Source organism: Oncorhynchus clarkii, chromosome 29 (assembly GCF_045791955.1).
Source record: "Oncorhynchus clarkii lewisi isolate Uvic-CL-2024 chromosome 29, UVic_Ocla_1.0, whole genome shotgun sequence".
NCBI classification, from domain to species: Eukaryota; Metazoa; Chordata; class Actinopteri; order Salmoniformes; family Salmonidae; genus Oncorhynchus; species Oncorhynchus clarkii.
This window is the reverse complement of record NC_092175.1, coordinates 5,949,513-5,971,987: the sequence shown is the minus strand read 5'-3', so window position 1 is coordinate 5,971,987 and position 22,475 is coordinate 5,949,513. Positions and strand designations below refer to the sequence as shown.

At 41.3% G+C, this 22,475-nt stretch overlaps 1 protein-coding gene across 9 annotated transcripts in view; it reads right to left on the bottom strand.

The window, feature by feature from the left end:
- LOC139388052 (phosphatidylserine decarboxylase proenzyme, mitochondrial-like) overlaps positions 1 to 15,577 on the bottom strand; it is a 44,898-nt gene extending 29,321 nt beyond the window's left edge. For 2 of the 9 annotated variants that reach the window (XM_071134557.1, XM_071134555.1), the window contains exons 1-3: positions 13,993 to 14,062; positions 13,148 to 13,218; positions 10,548 to 10,723 (exon numbers count right to left, since the gene is read on the bottom strand). In XM_071134557.1, coding sequence (XP_070990658.1) covers positions 10,548 to 10,558 — 11 coding nt within the window. In that variant the 5' untranslated portion in view covers positions 10,559 to 10,723; positions 13,148 to 13,218; positions 13,993 to 14,062. Of the gene's footprint in view, positions 1 to 2,494; positions 2,669 to 10,547; positions 10,724 to 13,147; positions 13,219 to 13,985; positions 14,069 to 15,039; positions 15,267 to 15,491 lie in introns of those variants that run through there. The other 7 variants (XM_071134554.1, XM_071134560.1, XM_071134552.1 and 4 more) reach the window with 7 other exon arrangements.
- Between the last annotated feature and the right edge of the window lie 6,898 nt (positions 15,578 to 22,475).

The window sequence follows — 22,475 nt, the reverse complement described above, 5'->3', positions numbered from 1 at the left end:
TGGGAAGCTTGTGGAAGGCTACCCAAAATGTTTGACCCAAGTTAAACCATTTAAAGGCAATGCTACCAAACACTAATTGAGTGCATGTAAACTTCTGGGAATATGAAAGAAATAAAAGCTGAAATAAAAATCACTATTATTCTGACATTTCACATTCTAAAAATAAAGTGGTGATCCAAACTGACCTAAGACAGGGAATTTTTACTAGGATTAAATGTCAGGAATTGTGAAAAGTTTAAACGTATGTAAACTTCTGACTTCAACTGTATGTATGTATGTATGTATGTACAGTGCCTTGCGAAAGTATTCGGCCCCGTTGAACTTTGCGACCTTTTGCCACATTTCAGGCTTCAAACATAAAGATATAAAACTGTATTTTTTTGTGAAGAATCAACAACAAGTGGGACACAATCATGAAGTGGAACGACATTTATTGGATATTTCAAACTTTTTTAACAAATCAAAAACTGAAAAATTGGGCGTGCAAAATTATTCAGCCCCTTTACTTTCAGTGCAGCAAACTCTCTCCAGAAGTTCAGTGAGGATCTCTGAATGATCCAATGTTGACCTAAATGACTAATGATGATAAGTACAATCCACCTGTGTGTAATCAAGTCGCCGTATAAATGCACCTGCACTGTGATAGTCTCAGAGGTCCGTTAAAAGCGCAGAGAGCATCATGAAGAACAAGGAACACACCAGGCAGGTCCGAGATACTGTTGTGAAGAAGTTTAAAGCCGGATCTGGATACAAAAAGATTTCCCAAGCTTTAAACATCCCAAGGAGCACTGTGCAAGCGATAATATTGAAATGGAAGGAGTATCAGACCACTGCAAATCTACCAAGACCTGGCCGTCCCTCTAAACTTTCAGCTCATACAAGTAGAAGACTGATCAGAGATGCAGCCAAGAGGCCCATGATCACTCTGGATGAAATGCAGAGATCTACAGCTGAGGTGGGAGACTCTGTCCATAGGACAACAATCAGTCGTATATTGCACAAATCTGGCCTTTATGGAAGAGTGGCAAGAAGAAAGCCATTTCTTAAAGATATCCATAAAAAGTATCGTTTAAAGTTTGTCACAAGCCACCTGGGAGACACACCAAACATGTGGAAGAAGGTGCTCTGGTCAGATGAAACCAAAATTGAACTTTTTGGCAACAATGCAAAACGTTATGTTTGGCGTAAAAGCAACACAGCTGAACACACCATCCCCACTGTTAAACATGGTGGTGGCAGCTTCATGGTTTGGGCCTGCTTTTCTTCAGCAGGGACAGGGAAGATGGTTAAAATTGATGGGAAGATGGATGGAGCCAAATACAGGACCATTCTGGAAGAAAACCTGATGGAGTCTGCAAAAGACCTGAGAGTGGGACGGAGATTTGTCTTCCAACAAGACAATGATCCAAAACATAAAGCAAAATCTACAATGGAATGGTTCAAAAATAAACATATCCAGGTGTTAGAATGGCCAAGTCAAAGTCCAGACCTGAATCCAATCGAGAATCTGTGGAAAGAACTGAAAACTGCTGTTCACAAATGCTCTCCATCCAACCTCACTGAGCTCGAGCTGTTTTGCAAGGAGGAATGGTAAAAAATGTCAGTCTCTCCATGTGCAAAACTGATAGAGACATACCCCAAGCGACTTACAGCTGTAATCGCAGCAAAAGGTGGCGCTACAAAGTATTAACTTAAGGGGGCTGAATAATTTTGCACGCCCAATTTTTCAGTTTTTGATTTGTTAAAAAAGTTTGAAATATCCAATAAATGTCGTTCCACTTCATGATTGTGTCCCACTTGTTGTTGATTCTTCACAAAAAAATACAGTTTTATATCTTTATGTTTGAAGCCTGAAATGTGGCGAAAGGTCGCAAAGTTCAAGGGGGCCGAATACTTTCGCAAGGCACTGTATGTATTCTTCCAAGACACGCCTTTAAATGGATAGTCATTGGCTCAATGACAGGAAGTCTATGGGAGCAGCTAGCATGTCATTGCGCTAACGCTAGTAGTCGCACACTATAGGCCTATTATACTCCCAACAGTGTGCAACTATTTTCTCACTATCGTTTATCTAGCAGTCTGATGTTGGACTTTAAGGGTCGAGTTCCTACTCTATTAGTCTCTCAACAAACCTGTCTCGGCCAAACAGGAAGGCGGTCCCTAAAAGCCACAAAAAGCAGGAAACAGGACCCACTTCCTTATCTGAAACACTGATGCTACAGACAACGTACCCTGTGAGATGACTCATCTAAAACAGTTACCGTAAACACAGGAACTGTGCAGATAAAAACTTCAGTACAGATTGTTTATCCCTAAATCCACTTAGGTTTTTGACCACTTTACAGTAACCGTTCCATATTAAAACACTGTTCGGTTTAACTAGAATTACATTGAACAATTTCCATAAACAGTTACGTATTTCAGCTAATGCATTATACCAAGTTCATCAAACAGTATTGAGCTTATTTAAAAAAGAAGAAACTCAGAACCTTACCTTCTCTTGGTGTTTTGTCTGAAACGTGAATAAAATTGACAAAGGCGAAGTTAGGTCTCTCACTGCGTGCTAGTTAAAAGTGAAGGTTCTACTCTCTGCGTGCTAGTTAAAAGTGAAGGTTCTACTCTCACAACAAAGTGCTGCATGCTGACTAGACAAGCCCTTTAAGAGACTAGAGGGTGGGTGGGCAGATATCACATTCAAGAGACTGTCATTGGTGGGTGATGTCATCAGAAAAAGTAGCCCGATGGGCCAGACACACAAATCTACTGTAGCTGTACAATATCTCATCATTCATCAAGTTTACAGCAGAGCTAACTTAAAAGCTATAATCCTTAATTGATACAATAAAGTGTTCTGCTATGGGTACAAGGACAGACCATCCATGATATCAAATGTATAGGTTTAAACCATGTTTGTTAACATATGTTGTTTCCAAACATTGACCTAAAACAAGCTTATAGTTTGAGTTCTGATGGGGTATGACAGTTGAACTAAGCTCATGAAGCATTTATAAAAGTTTATTCTTCTAGAATCAATGGGTATATCGTTAAGTTTATAAGTAAAAAAATGTAGCAACTAAGGATTCTTTAGCGTTTTGTGGTGATGAACTGTATTCAACTAGGCCGACATGCATCCATGAGCAGAGATAGAAAGCGCCACAATTAGCCTATTTAAATATTTGGTCATTTTATTTGGAGTAGTCTGGACTTTCCACCGGTAGATGACTTACAGATAGTACTAACAAACTACGACCATCTGTTGATAAGCAACTGCTTGCTAAGGTTACGGTAAAGGTTACCGATGTTGCTAGGGATGCACGATATAAACAAAGAAAATATCTGGAATCGGACGATATTAGCTAGAATGACAACATCGGTATCTACCCAATGTCTAGTTTAACGCCGATGTCAAAGCTGACGTGCATACTAGAGGTTGACCGATTAATCGGAATGGCCGATTAATTAGGGCCGATTTCAAGTTTTCATAACAAATCGGAAAATCAGTTTTTTTGGACACCGATTTAAACGTTTATTTTTTATTTTTTTACACACCTTAATTTAATCTTTATTTAACTAGGCAAGTCAGTTAAGAACACATTCTTATTTTCAATGACGACCTAGGAACGGTGGGTTAACTGCCTCGTTCAGGGGCAGAAAGACAGATTTTCACATTGTCAGCTCGGGGGATCCAATCTTGCAACCTTACAGTTAACTAGTCCAACGCAATAACGACCTGCCTCTCTGTCGTTGCACTCCACAAGGAGACTGCCTGTTACGCAAATGCAGTAAGCCAAGGTAAGTTGCTAGCTAGCATTAAACTTATCTTATAAAAAACAATAAATCATAATCACTAGTTAACTACACATGGTTGATGATATTACTAGATATTATCTAGCGTGTCCTGTGTTGCATATAATCTGACTGAGCATACAAGCATACAAGTATCTAAGCATCTGACTGAGCGGTGGTAGGCAGAAGCAGGCGCGTAAACATTCATTCAAACAGCACTTTCGTGCGTTTTGCCAGCAGCTCTTCATTGTGCATCAAGCATTGCGCTGTTTATGACTTCAAATCTATCAACTCCCGAGATGAGGCTGGTGTGACCGAAGTGAAATGACTGGCTAGTTAGCGCGCGCTAATAGCTTTTCAAACTTCACTCGCTCTGAGCCTTGGGGTGGTTGTTTCCCTTGCTCTGCATGGGTAACGCTGCTTCGATGTGGTGGCTGTTGTCGTTGTGTTCCTGGTTCGAGCCCAGGGAGGAGCGAGGAGAGGGACGGAAGCTATACTGTTACACTGGCAATACTAAAGTGCCTATAAGAACATCCAATAGTCCAAAGGTTAATGAAATACAAATGGTAGAGGGAAATAGTCCTATAATAACTACAACCTAAAACTTCTTACCTGGGAATATTGAAGACTCATGTTAAAAGGAACCACCAGCTTTCATATGTTCTTATGTTCTGAGCAAGGAACTGAAACGTTAGCTTTCTTACATAGCACATATCGCACTTTTACGTTCTTCTCCAACACTTGGTTTATGCATTATTTAAACCAAATTGAACATGTTTCATTATCTACTTGAGGCTAAATTGATTTTATTGATGTATTATATTAAGTTAAAATAAGTGTTAATTCAGTATTGTTGTAATTGTAATAATGACAATTACATTTTTTATTTAAAAAAATAATATATTTGTAAAATAAAATCGGCCGATTAATCGGTATCGGCTTTTTTGGTCCTCCAATAATCGGTATCGGCGTTGAAAAATCATATACGGTCGACCTCTAGTGCACACCTATATCTGGTAGGTACGTGACGTAATGACGCCATGTAAAATGTTGCGGTTCACAGCATGCAACACAGCATTTCTAACCTAGCCCACAATGTCTGCTGTGTGCATCGAGCAACCAACAAGTCGAGCAGTCATTTGAAAGAGTAACAACATTTCAGCAAGCCAACTCAACGCCAAGACAACAGAATTCAATGCCCTTGACAATAAACCGTTCTCTGTTGTGGGTGATGTTGGCTTTTGCCGACTGGTCGAGCACCGGTACACGTTGCCCTACCAGAGTTACACAGTAATAGCATCACGACATACTATGAAACGCCGTTTGGGTCTTTACGTGTCAAAAGATACATGTCAAATAAGAGTTCTATTATAGAATGTTGTGTGTTCTGAATTTGCACGTGCAAGCCAAGCACCACCACTTCTATCAGTAGCACGATCAAAGCTGTACAAAAAAAAGTCTGCAAACAAGCAAACACCAGCCATGAACAATGTGTTTACAATACGGCCTTGGAAATAACTCATTATTTGTTCGACCGCAACTTCTGTTCCAGCTTTAGCTTGGTACCTAGCTAGCACCAATAGCCTGAAATCAATGACCAGTAGAATCGGCAGTAATTTCATTATTTTTAGCTATGAACTAGGAATCCTTGTAAGTATTAGCTAGTTAGCCACTTGTTGTTCGCCTATTGAAATTGAACTTCAGTTCATGAAAATAAATAGCTAGCCAACTACTTAACGCTGTTGCCCAAAGCTATCGTTATAAGCAGCCAGCTAGCTTCAGCTGGCTAGTGAGGCTCGGCCGGACCGGGTTGTGTTGTGAAGCTAGTCACAATAAGGATTAGGCACAATAGTGGAATTTGCAGTTGGCCCTCAAAATAAAAGTACCTCTTTGAAAGCGATGAAGGTTAGAATTGGTGGAATCATGCCATATTTAGACTAGATAATGTTAAACAAGGTTGGAATGTGAAGCAATGAAATGGGGTATTAGTCTACTTGGTAACATGCACAGAACACAACTGAAGAGTTTACACAAATATTAGCATTGTAGCTATTGCGGGACTGTGAAGTCCCCTCAGTCAGCCTATTGTGTGTATTGACATTCATATTGCACTGTACAGCTTTACCTAACGATTGGGGATCAATGCAATGGGTTATCAATCTACTCAATCCCCAAGATATTTTCTCCCAAAGTCATCCTCAGAGTTATCAGACTCCAAAACATCCATGCAGTATTGTTTTCCCTCTAGAAGTGTTCAATACACAAAGGTTGACAATACATGTGGCTCAACTCAGTTGTTTCAGAGTCCAGCAATAAGAGCTACGATGCTAATATTCTCTGGGTGTCACCGAATAGACTGATACCCCATGTCATTGATCCACAATCATAGGTAAGGATGTATAGTGAAATAAGTATGCCCCAAATGCAATTCAAAAGTATAATACATCCAGTGTTTATTTTACCTTTATTTTACTAGGCAAGTCAGTTAAGAACAAATTCTTATTTTCAATGACGGCCTAGGAACAGTAGGTTAACTGCCTGTTCAGGGGCAGAACCACAGATTTGTACCTTGTCAGCTCGGGGATTCACGCTCTAGTCCAACGCTCTAACCACTAGGCTACCCTGCCGCCCCATAGTGTGGTTGCAGATTGTCGTCAAATTATTGTCTTATTGATTTTATAACATTCCAACCTCGTTTAGCATGATCTATTCAATTATGGCATAATTCTACTATTTGTATTCATTTGCATCACTGTCAATGAGGTACTTTTATTTTGAAGGCTAACCGCAAAGTCCACTATTGTGGCTAATCCTTATTGTGGCTAGATTCACATAGATGGACTCGCAATCACAGCCGGATGTGATACAGCCTGGATTCAAACCAGGGAGTTTAGTGACACCTCTTGCACGGAGATGCAGTGCCTTAGACCACTGCGTTCATGTGTGTAACTATTTAACAGTACAAGAACGCTTAAAAGGCAACAAAAATGTAAAATAAATATCGGTAACGACCAAAAATGTCGTATTGGTGCATCACTAGTTAGAGCTACGGTTAGTAGATATAGTTGAAATCTTAGTCCATCTGTAGATGCTCTACAGACTCAGTGTCAAAATAAGGTGTTATGAAATATTTAAACGTATCCATCCACACAAATGTAAAATATGTTGCACCAATACACAATACCTCAGTGGCACTCTTTGCAGACAGATTTAGCAGTTCCTATTTGGGTAGAGACTAGAGAGTGAGACAAACAGTGAATGCTCCTATCCCTGTAGCTGGCTCTGAATTGTGCATGCGTCTTTGGCTTGTCCAGTCTGCTCATTACCATTCCAGTCACGTCCCAGCCCAAATTCACCCGGAGAAAAACTCAGGCCATTGTTAGGAGGGCATGTCCATTTGGTTCTTTGAGAAGCGTGGGCCAAACTATGTATTTGTTCCAATGGGTTGTGTGTGTTGACTAGGGCTGAGCGATAAACTGTAAAAACTACAACGGTATTCATTCACGGACCAGTTTGAATTTTTACATGAAATACATAAAACAGTATTTTTATGTTTTATTTGTCACATTAAATATTTCAGAGCTGGGCAAAAGATACATCAAAATGTATCTTGTTAAAAACACAAGACACTAAAGACCAACATATCAAACCAAAACACTTTTTCAAAGTATTGTATTACGATTAAATACAGATATATTGGAGGTAGTCAGTTATTTCGAAATACATTTGCAACATCAACAGTAACAAAAAAACATTTCACTTGCTATGTCGGTGATTGTTTATCTACCTTAGTTGAATGCACTGACTCAGTCGCTCTGGTTAAGTGTGTCTGATAAAATGACCAAAACGTAACCAATTCCAAAGCACACTGGTTATTATTTATTTTAGGCCTTGTTTCAGGGGTGGAGCTCATTCAAATAATACCCAGCGTGCTTTGCAAGTGTTCATTTAGCAGACACTTATCACACCATAGTGCCATCAAACTTCTGATACGAATGCAGGGTGAAATGGGGCCAGAAAATTGTGAATCGCACAACAACAAAAAAAATGTATATAGAAAACTATTTTGAAAACAAATTACAGTTCTCAGAAATATCTTGTTACAAAATACATTGGATTGTAGTTCAGGCCGTGCATTAAAATACTAAAGTAATTTAAATACACATTTCAAAATACAAATACAGTATGAAACTGCCAACAGCTAAGGCCTGCTAGCAAACTTGCCAGCACAACAAGTCAACAACTTCAGGAAGGTACGCTTGCCAAATAGAGACCCCTGGAATTCCCTCGTGGCATGTTGTACTGAACAGTTCACAGGGGGTGGAACCGAAAGTCCATCATGTTTGCTGTTCCATGTTTATTTACAATATAGCGAGAACTTCATTTGCAGTCAAGGAAAATCCCCAAAACAATCCCCCATACCAGTCAATGAGCTTGCATGTCCACTGGGAACCTCACCCCACACTCTATTTATTGCAAATTCCTATTGAGCAAGTCTGCTGGCCAGGCCCCCCAAAGAGTACATTTCACAATAAGCAAAAATGTATTACAGTTTTGGTGAATAAATAATCACCCTTTTGTGGCTACAACAAATAAGACCACCAAACTGTCAGTTTACATATCACTTTTAAAAACGGGATGTTTTGTTGGGTTGAATTCTGTCAAAAGCAAGTCTCTCACTTAACAGTACAGTAGTAGGAAAGTATAAGAGACTTAAGTCCATAAATAGTGTGAACAAAGGCACTGAATCTACAGAGTGGGAAAGAGAATAGAAAATGTCCTCATACTAAAGAAATAGCATTTTATTTGGTGTATTTAGCACGTCTTGGGGGGTATGATATTTGTGTGTGGACCCCAGGAAGAGTAGCTGCAGCTTTTGCAACAGCTAATGGGGATCCTAATAAAATACCAAATCTGACAGAGCTTGAGAGGATCTGCAGAGAAAAAAAAGGGGGGAAAAACTCCCCAAATACAGGTGTGTCAAGCTTGTAGCGTCAAACCCAAGAAGACTTGAGGCTGTAATCGCTGCCAAAGGTGCTTCAACAAAGTACAGAGTAAAGGGTCTGAATACTTACGGAAATGTGATACATTTTTCTATATATATATTTTTTTTAAAGTCTAAAAACCTGTTGTTTATGCTTTGTCATTATGGGGTAATGTGTGTAGATTGATGAGAGAAAAAAAAAGTAATGCATGTTAGAAAAGGCTGTAACGTAACAACGTGGAAAAAGTCAAGGGGTCTGAATACATTGTGTGGAATCGTGACAAATCGCAATACGTATCGGCACCCAAGTATTGTGATAATATCGTGAGGTTCCTGGCAATTCCCAAAACTACCTTTCAGGCTATCACTTGACCTCAACTGTACACATTGCTTTATCCCTACACACACACACTTGCAAATACAATACTGCAACCTGGGCTTTACCCATGATAATTTGTGCAAGAAGTGAGATCTATATTGCTTCATGTATAGGCTACATTATTGCTGCATCTTGTCTCTACAGCGCTGTGATCCTCTTGACATTCATGTTGGTAAATGCCCTGAAGGCTTTAAAATGGACCATTATAGAAATAGATAGGTGATTTTCAAGTCTGACTTGTACAATATCTAACTCACTCATGGTAAGATGATAACACTACAGAAAGAGAGGGAAAAAGTCCATGAAACGGCATAAAAAACAGGCTTATAACCTATGATTAGCCCATCCGATGTTACGGAAGTTATCTGCAATGACATCACCTATGGTGCCACTTGGCGCTCTCCCATGTTAAATAGCCTAAGCAAACAAACAATAAGCTTTGTGAAGCCTGTTGTGATTATTCCTATGGCACACAGACAAAGGGCCTGTTTTGATTACTCCTATATGACACCAACACTATGGACACTAAGAAAACGGTGACCCTCCTCACTCGTCACTAATCTAACAGTAAAATCTCACAGAATGAGCCTCAGTATCACTTCTGGATCAGGTTCGCTAATCCAGCTGTTCCAAACCAACTTGATTAAGTCAAAAACGTGTAGGGCATTAGAGGCCCAAAGTGAGGAACAAATAGGCCTAGTTCTGCACCCAGAAAAACAGAACTAACACAGAACTTAAACTGATGAAGCCAACATACCTGGCATAATTCAAAGCAATGTTGTGATCTCAGCAAACAACATTTTGCCTACATAGGCTAGAGCATAGGTGCAACAGAACTGAAAATGTCTTCATGTGAAAGCAATTCATTTCGCAACAGCTGCTCATCTTGAACATGAGGGTAGGTACTTTCCAACTATTGGGAAAGGAACAGCGTTATGGCAACACAAACATATTCCCTGTGGATCCACAAAACACAGACAACGCAAAACAGAACACAGACAATGCCAGCAAGCAGGAAGAACACAAATGGACAGCATCCGACAGACAAACACGTAGGAGCTCAAATCACACATAACGCACACATCCTTTGAGTCTTAGCAATGTACACACTTCTCAGCATCCAGAGGTGTCAACTTGAGGTTGAGCGTTGGTCTTACACGGAGGGACTGAAACTGAAAAACCTCGGTGCTCAATCATCCCGGGTGTGGATTTTCCTGGCTGGCGAGTTGTAATTCAAGTGAGCTACTCAATTCCAACCAGTAAACAGTGCGCTGAATTAGTGTTGACAGCAAGCATAAGACAAGTGATATTTTTCTGCACAATACCCATCCTGGTACCTGGGACCATGAGCCGGTCCAAAGATACAGTACAATAGATTGACACTTGAATTTACCCTACCTGGGTGTCATTGGCGATGCGTGGAGGCACCTCCACTCCAATCTTCGTTAACTGGCGGTCCTTGTAGCGACCGTACTGGTCGTATCCCATGTAGCCTCCGCCGGTGGCGATGAGGAGGGGAAAGGGCCTGACGCGAGCCTGAAGGCCTAGAGAGGCTGCATTGAACTGCCCTCGCCCTGAATATACAGAGGTTTATATTATGAACAGTTTAAGCATTTCCCATAACAAGTATCGCATATAAAGTACCAGTCAAAAGTTTGTGCACCTACTCATTACAGGTTCATTATTTTTACTATTTTGCACACTGTAGAATAATAGAAGACATCAAAACTATGAAATAACACATATAGAATCATGTAGTAGCCAAAAAAGTGGTAAACAAATACAAAATATATTGTATATTAAAGATTCTTCAAAGTAGCCACCCTTTGCCTTGATGAAAGCTTCGCACACTCTTGGCATTCTCTCAACCAGCTTCATGAGGTGGCATACATTTCAATGAACTTCTTATGGCTTGGGGGCGCTATTGTCATGTCCGGATGAAAAGTGTGCCCAAAGTAAACTGCCTGCTACTCAGGCCCAGAAGCTAAGATATGCCTATCATTAGTAGATTTGGATCGAAAACACTCTGAAGTTTCTAAAACTGTTTGAATGATGTCTGAATATAACAGAACTCACATGGCAGGCAAAAACCTGAGAAAAAATCCAACCAGGAAGTGGGAAATCTGAGGTTTGTAGTATTTCAAGTGATTGCCTATCCAATATACAGTGTACATTTGGTTTGATTGCACTTCCTAAGGCTTCCACGAGATGTTAACATTCTTTAGAACGTTGTTTCAGGCTTCTACTGTGAAGGGGGAACAAATAAGAGCTGTTTGAATCAGGGGTCTAGCAGAAAGCCTCGAGTTTAGTCATGCACGCGGCCATGAGCGCGAGCTCCGTTCCTTTTCATTTCTAAAGACAAAGGAATTGTCCAGTTGAAATATTATTGAAGATTTAAGATAAAAACATCCTAAAGATTGATTCTATACATCGTTTGACATGTTTCTATGAACTGTAATAGAACTTTTGACTTTCTGCACCTAGTCACAGAAAAACACAGCCATTTTTCCAGCCAAAGAGAGGAGTCACAAAATGCAGAAAGAGATAAAAATGAATCACTAACCTTTGATGTTCTTCATCAGATGACACTCATAGGACTTCATGTTACACAATACATGTATGTTTTGTTCTATAAAGTTCCTATTTATATCCACAAATCTCAGTTTACATTGGCACGTTATGTTCAGTAGTGTTTTGCTTCCAAAACATCCGGTGATTTTGCAGAGAGCCACATCAATTTACAGAAATACTCATCATAAATGTTAATGAAAATACAAGTGCTATACATGGAATTAAAGACATACTTTTCCTTAATGCAACTGCTGTGTCAGATTTCAAAAAAGCTTTACGGAAAAAGAACAGCATGCAGTAATCTGAGTACAGCACTCAAAACAAGCCATACAGATACCCGCCATGTTGGAGTCAACAGAATTCAGAAATAGCATTATAAATATTAACTTACCTTTGATGATCTTCATCGGAATGCACTCCCAGGAATCCCAGTTCCACAATAAATGTTTGTTTTGTTCGATAAAGACCACCATTTATGTCCCAATACCTCCTTTTGTTCACACGTTTAGTTCACAAATCCAAATTCATGAGGCACAGGCACTTATTTCAGATGACAGTTCCATTACAGTTCGTAGAAACATGTCAAACGATGTATAGAATCAATCTTTAGGATGTTTTTATCCTAAATCTTCAATAATATTCCAACCGGACAATTCCTTTGTCTTTAGAAAGGAAAAGGAACGCAGCTAACTCACAGGTGCGCGTGAGACTGAGCTCATGGCATTCTGCCAGACACCTGACTCAAACAGCACTTATTCTCTCCCCCTTCACAGTAGAAGCCTGAAACAAGGTTCTAAAGACTGTTGACATCTAATGGAAGCCTTAGGAAGTGCAATCGGACCAAATCTTACACTGTATATTGGATAGGCAAAGACTTAAACTACAAACCTCCGATTTCCCACTTTCTGGTTGGATTTATTTCTCAGGTTTTTGCCATATGAGTTCTGTTATACTCACAGATATATTTCAAACAGTTTTAGAAACTTCAGAGTGTTTTCTATCCAAATCTACTATAATATGCATATCTTAGCTTCTGGGCCTGAGTAGCAGGCAGTTTACTCTGAGCACCTTATTCATCCAAGCTACTCAATACTGCCCCCCAGCCATAAGAAGTTAACAAGATTTTAAGCTTTCAGCCAATATAAGACATATGTACCTAAATGTTTAACCACTATAATAACTATTAGAATTTTTGAATTACGCACCCTCCAATTTGACAGGAAATTGTACCGCCAGCAGTACACTGATTCCCAAACAGGTTAAAAGAACGTTTGTGTGCTAGTGTGTTCACCGAGTGTGCTCATCTTATTAGCACAGAGACTAATGCGAAGGTAGCCTAAGAGTGTGTCAACAGCCTCAGTCATCAATATGTGGGTTGTAAAAACCTGGGTCTGGTCTGGGACTGAGGATGTCATTGTGAAACTCACCACTGGATAATGAACACCATGGCCACTGCTGAAACTGCCGGGCTCTTTGTGCTCTGAGGAGGAGCCAGTCACTGCACAGACAGACAGAGAAGCAGCACAAATTGTAAATGTACCCAATGAGACGGACTCAAATGTAGTTTTTCCTACTTGTCTGCATCAAACTTATTGGCATTATGATACAATACACAAACCATTGCAAACTATACCAATAACTGAGGAGTGGCTGTTTGACAGTCAGATGAAGTCAAAAAGGAACTCACAAAAACAACAACCCTCCTGTTCGGGTTGGACATGTCTGCAAGGCTATTAATACTAAGGCATGTTCCAGAAACTGTCACTGACAATTTGACAGACAATGCAGAATCATAAAGTAGATCGGTGTGGTATACTTAAGCAATAAAGGCACGAGGGGGTGTGCCCGGATACAGCCCTTAGCTGTGGTATACTGGCTATATTCTACAAACCTCTGAGGTGTCCCATTGGTGTTATAAAACGGGTTACCAACGTAATTATAACATTTGTTTTAATGTTTGTCATACCAGTGGTATACGACACATTTTAGCCAATCAGCATTCAGGACTCGAACCACCGAGTTTATATAAAAGTCTATAATATACTATATTGCTGAAAAGTAGATTCGTTGACACGAGTAACAAGATATTGGCATCATACGGTAAGCGCTTGCTAGTTAGCTTACACTAGCTGGCTAGCTAATGTTAACTGCAATAATTTATGAAATTAGCAAACCAGAATTCATTTTCTCCCACCAAGACAGCTACGGTGTCTTTGCGACTCTTCCAATAGTGTGTAGCTAGCACACATTGAAATAGCAATTTACCTATTACCTGCCAAATCTCCCTGCATTCAGTGGCAGCTGATAAGAGCGCACCTTTCCTAAGGACGCTGCCATCTTGTGAGTGTGTAGAACGCTAGAGTTCTTCTTTAAAGTGTTAAGGCAGACATTATGGTGTATTGCCGCCACCTACTGTACGGAGTCTTTAAATGTTATTATTTTTTTAAATATTACTCCCCGAACGAACGCTATATGTGCATGCTGCCACCTACTGTTTTTGTTGTATATCAGCCCAAATAATGAATATAAAACTAAACAAAATAAACTCAATGTACTCCTTTATTCAGATTCAACTGTGGACGCCCATCCCTACAGGAAGAGCATCTTCGGACATGCTTTGCAATGTTTCAACAGTGAAGTCCTGGTCCTTGTGTAATGTACCCCCCTATACCCCTAGCCCAATTGTCCTAAGTAATATATATATATATATATATATATATATATATATATATATATATATATATATATATATATATATATATATATATATATATATACATACACACACACACTTGTGTTCCCACATGTACTTCCTGTATTGATTTGTTGTTAAAAAAACGGGAGAAAAAAAAAGTGAAGTCCTGGAATCTCCAATTTTTCAGCCGCAGATACTGTATCGTTACAATGTCCAGTTTCTTTGACTTTTTGTTCAGTACAATTTATCATATGTGCAATAAACACCATTAAAAAAAACACCTTCGCCATCAGCATGTCAGCTCCCCTCAACTGTTGAACAACACTGAATCTACGGTCTAGACAGATGGTATACAGAGAAGATTTACTTGGGTCCTAACTGTTGAACACTGAATCTACGGTCTACGGCGCATCCACCACCACATTTCCAGCTCCCTTCGCTCCTTCAACTATTTCACGTGCATCAGTGTAGGAGCCCTGCTGTGTAGCCCTGGCCACTTTACACGCGTTAACCCTAAACGGGCACTCCGGGGAATTGGGAATGTGTTTTCCGTCACAATTACACCATCGAACACCCTCAGATTCTTCAACATTCCTCCGGCACACACTTGATACATGTCCATACCTTTTACAATTCCGGCAAAACAACGGATTGGACACAAAAGCTCTCGCCGCATATCTAACACATCCCATCTTCACATGTGAATGTGGATACTCTTCGTCAAACATCAATAATACCGACGGGCTTAATAATTTCTTCAAATCCACTTCACAATTCCAGCGTGCTTCAACTACTGGTATGCTCCTTATAAACCACGAGGCCTCCATATCCAACGCGACGCCTAGAAGGCTAGCGTTAACAACCAATCACAACTCGGTTTTGAGGTACGCTGCTGCTTCTTCTTCGGGGTTTATCGGCGGTTGGCATCCACGTATGGTGCTTTACCGAGACATACTGTACTGGAGTGTGGGCCAGAGACCGGGAGAAACTAAATCCTACCTACCAGCCCCATTGCTCTTAAACAAAGATAACATATTTGAGACTATATCTAATGGCGTTCTACTCAGTATACTCACATACTAAATATCAGCCTCTCTCTTTCCCTCTGATAATGCCCTCCACACTGTAGTAATACATGCTCCATGGTCTCTGTTTCCTGGCAGTAGTCAGACTTTGCTGTTGGATGCTGTGTCCCACCCCTAATCTTGTAAAAATATCCTCTTCTCTTCTGTCCCTTCCTGCTGTCCTCCCCTCCCTGACATTCCTCTGTACTTGAAAGAAATGCCTGCCCTTAGTATCTCTATTCCACTGCTCCTGCCATCTCTGCACCATCACTGTCCATATCAGGCTTTTTGCCTCTGCCTTGCTTATCATCTCCACATGGGGTAGGACCCAAGTAAATCTTCTCTGTATACCCATGTCTAATCCTGCCATGGATTTGTTGCACCTCAAAGCAGGTTGTGGCTGCTATGTGAGCTAAAGGACTGGAGACTCAACATTGTACATGAATCAGAGCAAATAACTACTCTGTCTGGCTTGACTTCCTCCACCCACTGCAAGGCCAATAGTATGGCTATCAGCTCCACCGTATATACAGCCAGACGATCTGTAATACGTTTCCTGACTGCCACTCCACATTCTTGCACTACAAATGCTGACCCAGTACATCCTGTCCTTGGATCTTTTGAACCATCTGTGTAAATGGCCACAAAATCCTGATACACATTATCCAGACGTCTATTAAACAAGTCAGATGGATCAACACCATCCCTATATTTTTGTAGTCTCTCCAACACTTCTAGATCAACTACTGGAGGTGAGAGTAGCCATGGTGGATTCACAGGAACAGCTACTGTTGGACTAAACTCCCTTTCATACAGTCCCATCTCCTTCGCCTGGGTATTACCCACCCACCAAAAGCTTGTGTTCTGTCTTCGCTCATGTTAACCAGCATGCCTGTAGAATACCTTTTGCCGGATGACACACCCATGTCCCTGTAGGTTGACCCAATAATTAATTTCCAGCTACTGTCTCCTAATCTGTAATGGCATATCCCCCATCTCCACCAATCGTGCCGCCACTGGGGACGTCCGAAACGCCCCACTACATATTCTAAGTCCTTTTAGCCTTTCCAATGATGTCCGGGCTGCTGAACCATACGCTATACTGCCATAGTCTATTACAGATGAGGTCTGGGCTGCCGAACCATACTCTATACTGCTATAGTCTATTACAGATCAGATCAATGCAACATACATGGTCCTCAATGAGGAACACCCAGCTCCCCACTCCTTCCCCGTCAGACAGTGCATCACATTTAGTACCTTCTTACACTTTCTCAGCCATCTCTCAATGTGTTCTGCTCAGGTCAGCCTAGTGTCAAAGTACACCCCAAGGAACCTGAAGGCCCCGGACCCTCTCCAAGTTTCTCCCATATAACCTCATCTCCCACCTTCTTCCTGGTAAAGAACACTGTCTGAGTTTTCTCTACAGAGAACCTGAATCCCCACATTAATGCCCATCGCTCTACCTCATCAATTGCTTCCTGTACCTTCCTGACTATGTATGGCACATTTCTTCCCCTCTTCCATAAGGCCCCATCTTCTGTAAATAACGACCTCCCAATATCCGGCCGTACCTGAGAGTAAACATCATTGATCATGATTGATCTTCCTCCTACCCTCATTATATCAGCATGAATAACAACCCCTCATTCCACATCATATCATAGACCTTCTCCACATCAAAAAAAGACAGCTGCAACAGTTTCCTGGTTCACCTGAGCCTTCCTGACCTCTGCTTCTAAGCAGAGCACTGGGTCCATAGTTCCCCTACCATTCCTGAACGCACTCTGATGTGGCGATACTAGGCCCCTGCTCTTCAAGAAGTAAGTTAGCCTCTCCGTAATCATACGTTCCATAATCTTACATTCGTGCGATGTTAAAGCTATTGGCCGATAGCTTGTTGGCCCCGTTGGGTCCTTCCCTGGCTTCCGGATTGGTACCACAACTGTCTCCTTCCATCCAGTACCTCATCACTAAAACTGGCCAACATAACATAGCACACCTCATCTTTCCCAGGTGAAGTTAACCCAGCCTTACCTATTGCCCTTTTTACCTCTGCCATGGTAAATGGTGCATTCAATGTATCATTTACATCCTCCCTCCTATCCAGCACTCCAGGATGCTCCTCTCTCGTTCTCTCTCTCCCCATCTGCCAAGTTATGCACTTGGACAAATGCTTTGGCCATCATCTCTGCCTTCTCTCATCTGTCACTGCCACATCCTTCCCACTCGTCAACACTGGATAATCCCACTCCCTTCTGACCCACTCATCCTCTTAATTATCCCCCACACTTCTTCCACAGGTGTTGCCCTTCCAATGGTGTCACAGAACTGATGCCACCAACATGACCTCTTTGCCTGACGGATAGTTCTCCACACCAGGGCCTGGGCCTGCATATACTGAATCAGATGTTGGAAGTTATGCCTCCCTTTCAGTACTTTAAATGCCCTGTTCCTACTCTTCACCATTGCCCCACACTCTTCCGTCCATCATTGGACTGCTTTCCTCCTCCCTGAATTGTTAGGTATATCCTCAGTAGATGCCCCCACTAACGCTGTTCTCACCCAGTTATTCAGACTATCCACATCCCCTCTCATATCCACCCGAGCCATCACCTGCTCACTCAGCACCTTAAACTGATGCCATTGTCCCTTCCAGGTGGTGAAGGTAGGCAACAACACCTCCGCTATGCTGATCATCAACATGGGGGTCCCACAAGGGTGTGTGCTCACCCTGTATTGTACTCCCTGTTCACCCACGACTGATTGGCCACCCATTTCTCAAACTCAATCACCAATTTGCAGATAACACAACAGTCGTAGGCCTGATTACCAACAACTATGAGACAGCCTACAGCAGCAGTTCCCAAACTAGGGGTGCGGCCCCATGTGGGTTTTCCTGATATGAAAATTGGGTCACGGGAGAATATCCAAAATCCTGAAGAAAAAAACATACCTACAAAAAAAGATATACCGTCTTCGTATCTCAAAATCATTGCAATGTGGTTAACCTTAAAAATCGAAATGAAAATGATTCAAATCTAAAAGCTCAAATTCAACTAGAGAGCATCCTTAGATAATGGGAAAAGGCCGCACTTAACCGTTGCACTTGAATAATTCCCACAGTGAATGGCCAGGCACGCTACGCTGTGAAATAACACACTATTGCAGAGACTTTGATATTACTGTCCAAAATGTATATGGTGAAAACAAGGTGTGGGGAGGCAGATGCACAGAAACTCACATCAATACCTTTGTCAGATAACACTGTTAAACAAAAAAATGTATGCTATTGCTAGCAATGAAGAGGAAACTGACTGAACGACTCAAAAACTCCCCGGGTTATGCTCTTAAATGGATGTTAGCTGTGAGGGCCGAGATGCCCATGTATTGACTTTTGTTCGCTATACATGTCGGGGGATGCTATTCACAAAGACATATTGTTCTGTCTCACGATTCCCCGAGCATGGCATATAGCATTGCTATATTAACGAAAAACAGATTCCATGGGATCGAATGATGGGCTTTTGCACAGATAGGCCTCCATATATGGCGGGACAACGCACAGGCCTCTGTTACGGAGTCTAGTTGATAGGTAATCGACTATCTGGGCTGTTCCCCAGATCCCGTATGTAGGGACTTGTACAATGCTTGAACATGGCTATTGGTCTTGACATTTGTGTCTGTCGTTATTCTTTATTCTAACAGGTCATACATAAACAGCCTCTGTACTCTAGTTATGAATGTGTCTCCCTCTGCCATATGGAAGCATTGTATGATACATGGAGAGCAATTGGCGGCAAAAGAGCTGAGCACAGAACTCTGAGATATACTGCAGCAGGTAACTTTGATTGTAAACTACATAAAACCACATCAACTGTGCCTGTTCGCAAAACTATGTGGAGACATGGGATCAGAGCATGACAATGTTCTATTTTATACCAAGGCTTGGTGGTTATCGAGGGGGAGTGTTGGAAAGATTTTTTTAACTGTTGTCGTTCACAATGGATGTAAAACCAAAAAAATGGACTTGGTTGACTTTCTGTGTAATGAAAATAAAATGTGTCTCCTTTGTAACAGACATATTTGGACGAACACAAGCATGCAGGGGAAATAAAAAAACATTCTACAGATGAGTGACCGAATTGGAAGAGCACTTGGGACCCACTTCCCAATCCGTTTGACTGTGATCCTAGCTCAGTTGACATGTCTGTAAGTGAAATCGAACAGCTGATCATGCTGTCATGTGACCAAATGCATTTTTTGTTCCTGACTCAAAGGGAATAAATACCTGCCTCTGAGCATTAATGCCGCGTTCAAAACAACTGGGAACTCTTCGACTTCTGACATCAGTGCATTCAAGACAACTCTGAAAATTCATTTTGAACGGTCATCCAACTTGGAATTCCAACTCTGGAACTCGGTCTTTCTTGAGCGCCAACATTCTGACCCGAAGACCACTGATGTCATGATTTGACCTTGTATTTTTCAGTTCCCAGTTGTCTTGAAAGCACCATAAAACTTGTGGTACGAGCTCATATCTGTGTGAAGCTGGCTTCAGTGCTCTCGTCAGCATTAAAACCAAATATTGATTCTGGCTGGATGTGACAGCAAAGATGAGGTGTGCGTGCACTGTTTACCACGCCCCGACTTTGAGAAGCTCTGACTTGACACGCATCAAGCACACCCATCTCATTAGTAGTGGTGAGATAATGTATCGTATGTAAGAGTCATTTCCAATTGACTGTCATAATCCCAAATAAAAAAGTAAACTGTCTGTTAATTACATAATTTTTTCACATGGTCGAGGTCACTCAAATGTTTCAAAATGGGAACCCCTGTCCTACAGGGAGAAGGTAAAGGACTTGGCAGAGAGGTGCCAGGAAAATAACCTCTCCCTCAACAAACCGAAGGAGCTGATCGGTAACTTCAGGAGACAGCAGATGGAGCACGACCCCATCCACATTGACGGGCCGCAATGGAGAGTGTGAAAATCTTCACGTTCCTCGACGTACACATCACTGACAACCTGAAATGGTCCATACATAGACAGTGTGGTGAAGGCGCAATAGCGCCTCTTCAACCTTAGAAGGCTGAAGATATTCGGCTTGGCCCCTAAGAACATCACGCACTTGAAGAAACTATGAAGAAACTGTCTGAGAAATGTGTGACTGTGAAGACAGAACTCTGCAGGGGAGCGTAAGAGATAGGACTAGTCAGACATTCCACTATAAATCAACTTGGACATTTACTGCTAAGCTTTTAGATAACACTAAAAGCCTTGTTTATATATCTGTGTAGGCATGGATTTGGTCTCATGAGTAAAAGGTAATGACATAGACAGTGACATCACTACAGCTGGACTTCGGGTTTAAGAAACTTGGGACCTTTTCTATTTTGCAGAACTTACTCGGAAACATGCGTTGTGTTCCTGTTGTCAACTTCTGTCTGCAATTGCATTAATAAAGGTTTTGAATGACTTAGAGACATTGTCATAATGATAATTTCACAACTGAGCCAATGATTGACAAGGAACAAGGGACGAACCCCAACAGGGTCAAAGGAATTGTCCGTAGAGCTCCGAGACAGGATTGTGTCGAGGCACAGAGCCGGGGACCATAAAGCCTCTTCCTAGAACTGGCCACCCGGCCAAACTGTGCAATCAGGGGAGAAGGGTCTTGGTCAGCGAGTTTGTCAAAAGGCTAGATTCTCTGGTCTGATGAAACCAAGGTTCAACTCAATGCCAAGCGTCACGTCTGGATTAAATCTGGCACCATTCTTGCAGTGAAGCATGGTGGTGGCAGCATCATGCTGTGGGGGTGTTTTTCAGCGGCAGGAACTGGGAGACTAGTCAGGATCGAGGCAAAGATGAACGGAGCAAAGTACAGAGATCCTTGATTAAAAAAAAACCAAGACAACGCAGGAGTGGCTTTGGGACAAGTCTCTGAATGTTCTTGATCGGCTCAGCCAGAGCCCGGACTTGAACCCGATCGAACATCTCTGGAGAGATGAAAATAGCTGTGCAGGAACACTCCCCATCCAACCTGACAGAGCTTGAGAGGATCTACAGAGAATGGGAGAAACTCCCCAAATACAGGTGCAAAGCTTGTAGCATCATACCCAAGAAGACCTGACCCATAATTGCTGTCAAAGGTGCTCCAACAAAGTACTGGGTCTGAATACTTATGTAAATGTGATGTTTTGTTTAAAAAAATTCATAAATTAGCTAACATTTAAAAACATTTATTTTTCACTTTGTCATTATGGGGTATGGTGTGTAAATTGATGAGTAAAAAAACAATTTAATACATACATGTCCAAATCTTACAATCAATTTAACATACTTTAGAATGTTTTGGACATGACGTGTGAAAATTCTAATATAGGTACCACTGATTTTCATTGGATTTGTACCACAACAGCAGCCAGGTAAAGCACGGATTGCTGTCATACCTTGTCCATAGAATGCTTACAATACATGAAATGGTCTCACTTCTAGATTTCTCAAACGGAGCAAAATGGTTTCAGCCAAATACATCAGTTCTAAGCACCTTAAACGTATTAAGAAACGACACATTTCAATACCATTTTATTCATAAAAATATATTACAATAATTGACAGTACTAACCTTCAGTCTGAGATGCAGTAAGCACCCATCACTTTTGTCAGAGGATGAAATAAAGAATAGGAGGGATTTAATGAAAAACAATATAAAATTCATATTTTCACTGACATATGGGATTCCAAAGTGTGTCACTTCTTACACTGCACACCAGTGTAAACACAAATAATCCTCTGCTACAGCTAAATTAAAATAACTTGTTTCTACAATTCAATCTCTGGCCTAAAGAGCAGATGTCAGAGGACGGGAGAGAAGGTGCAATAGAACACTTCACGGGGTGGGGGGGGGGTCAATAAGTGAAGACTTCTGCCACAAAAAGCTACTGGCAAAGCTACTGGCAAAGCTACTGGAAAATAGGTCCAGGGCAGCAGAG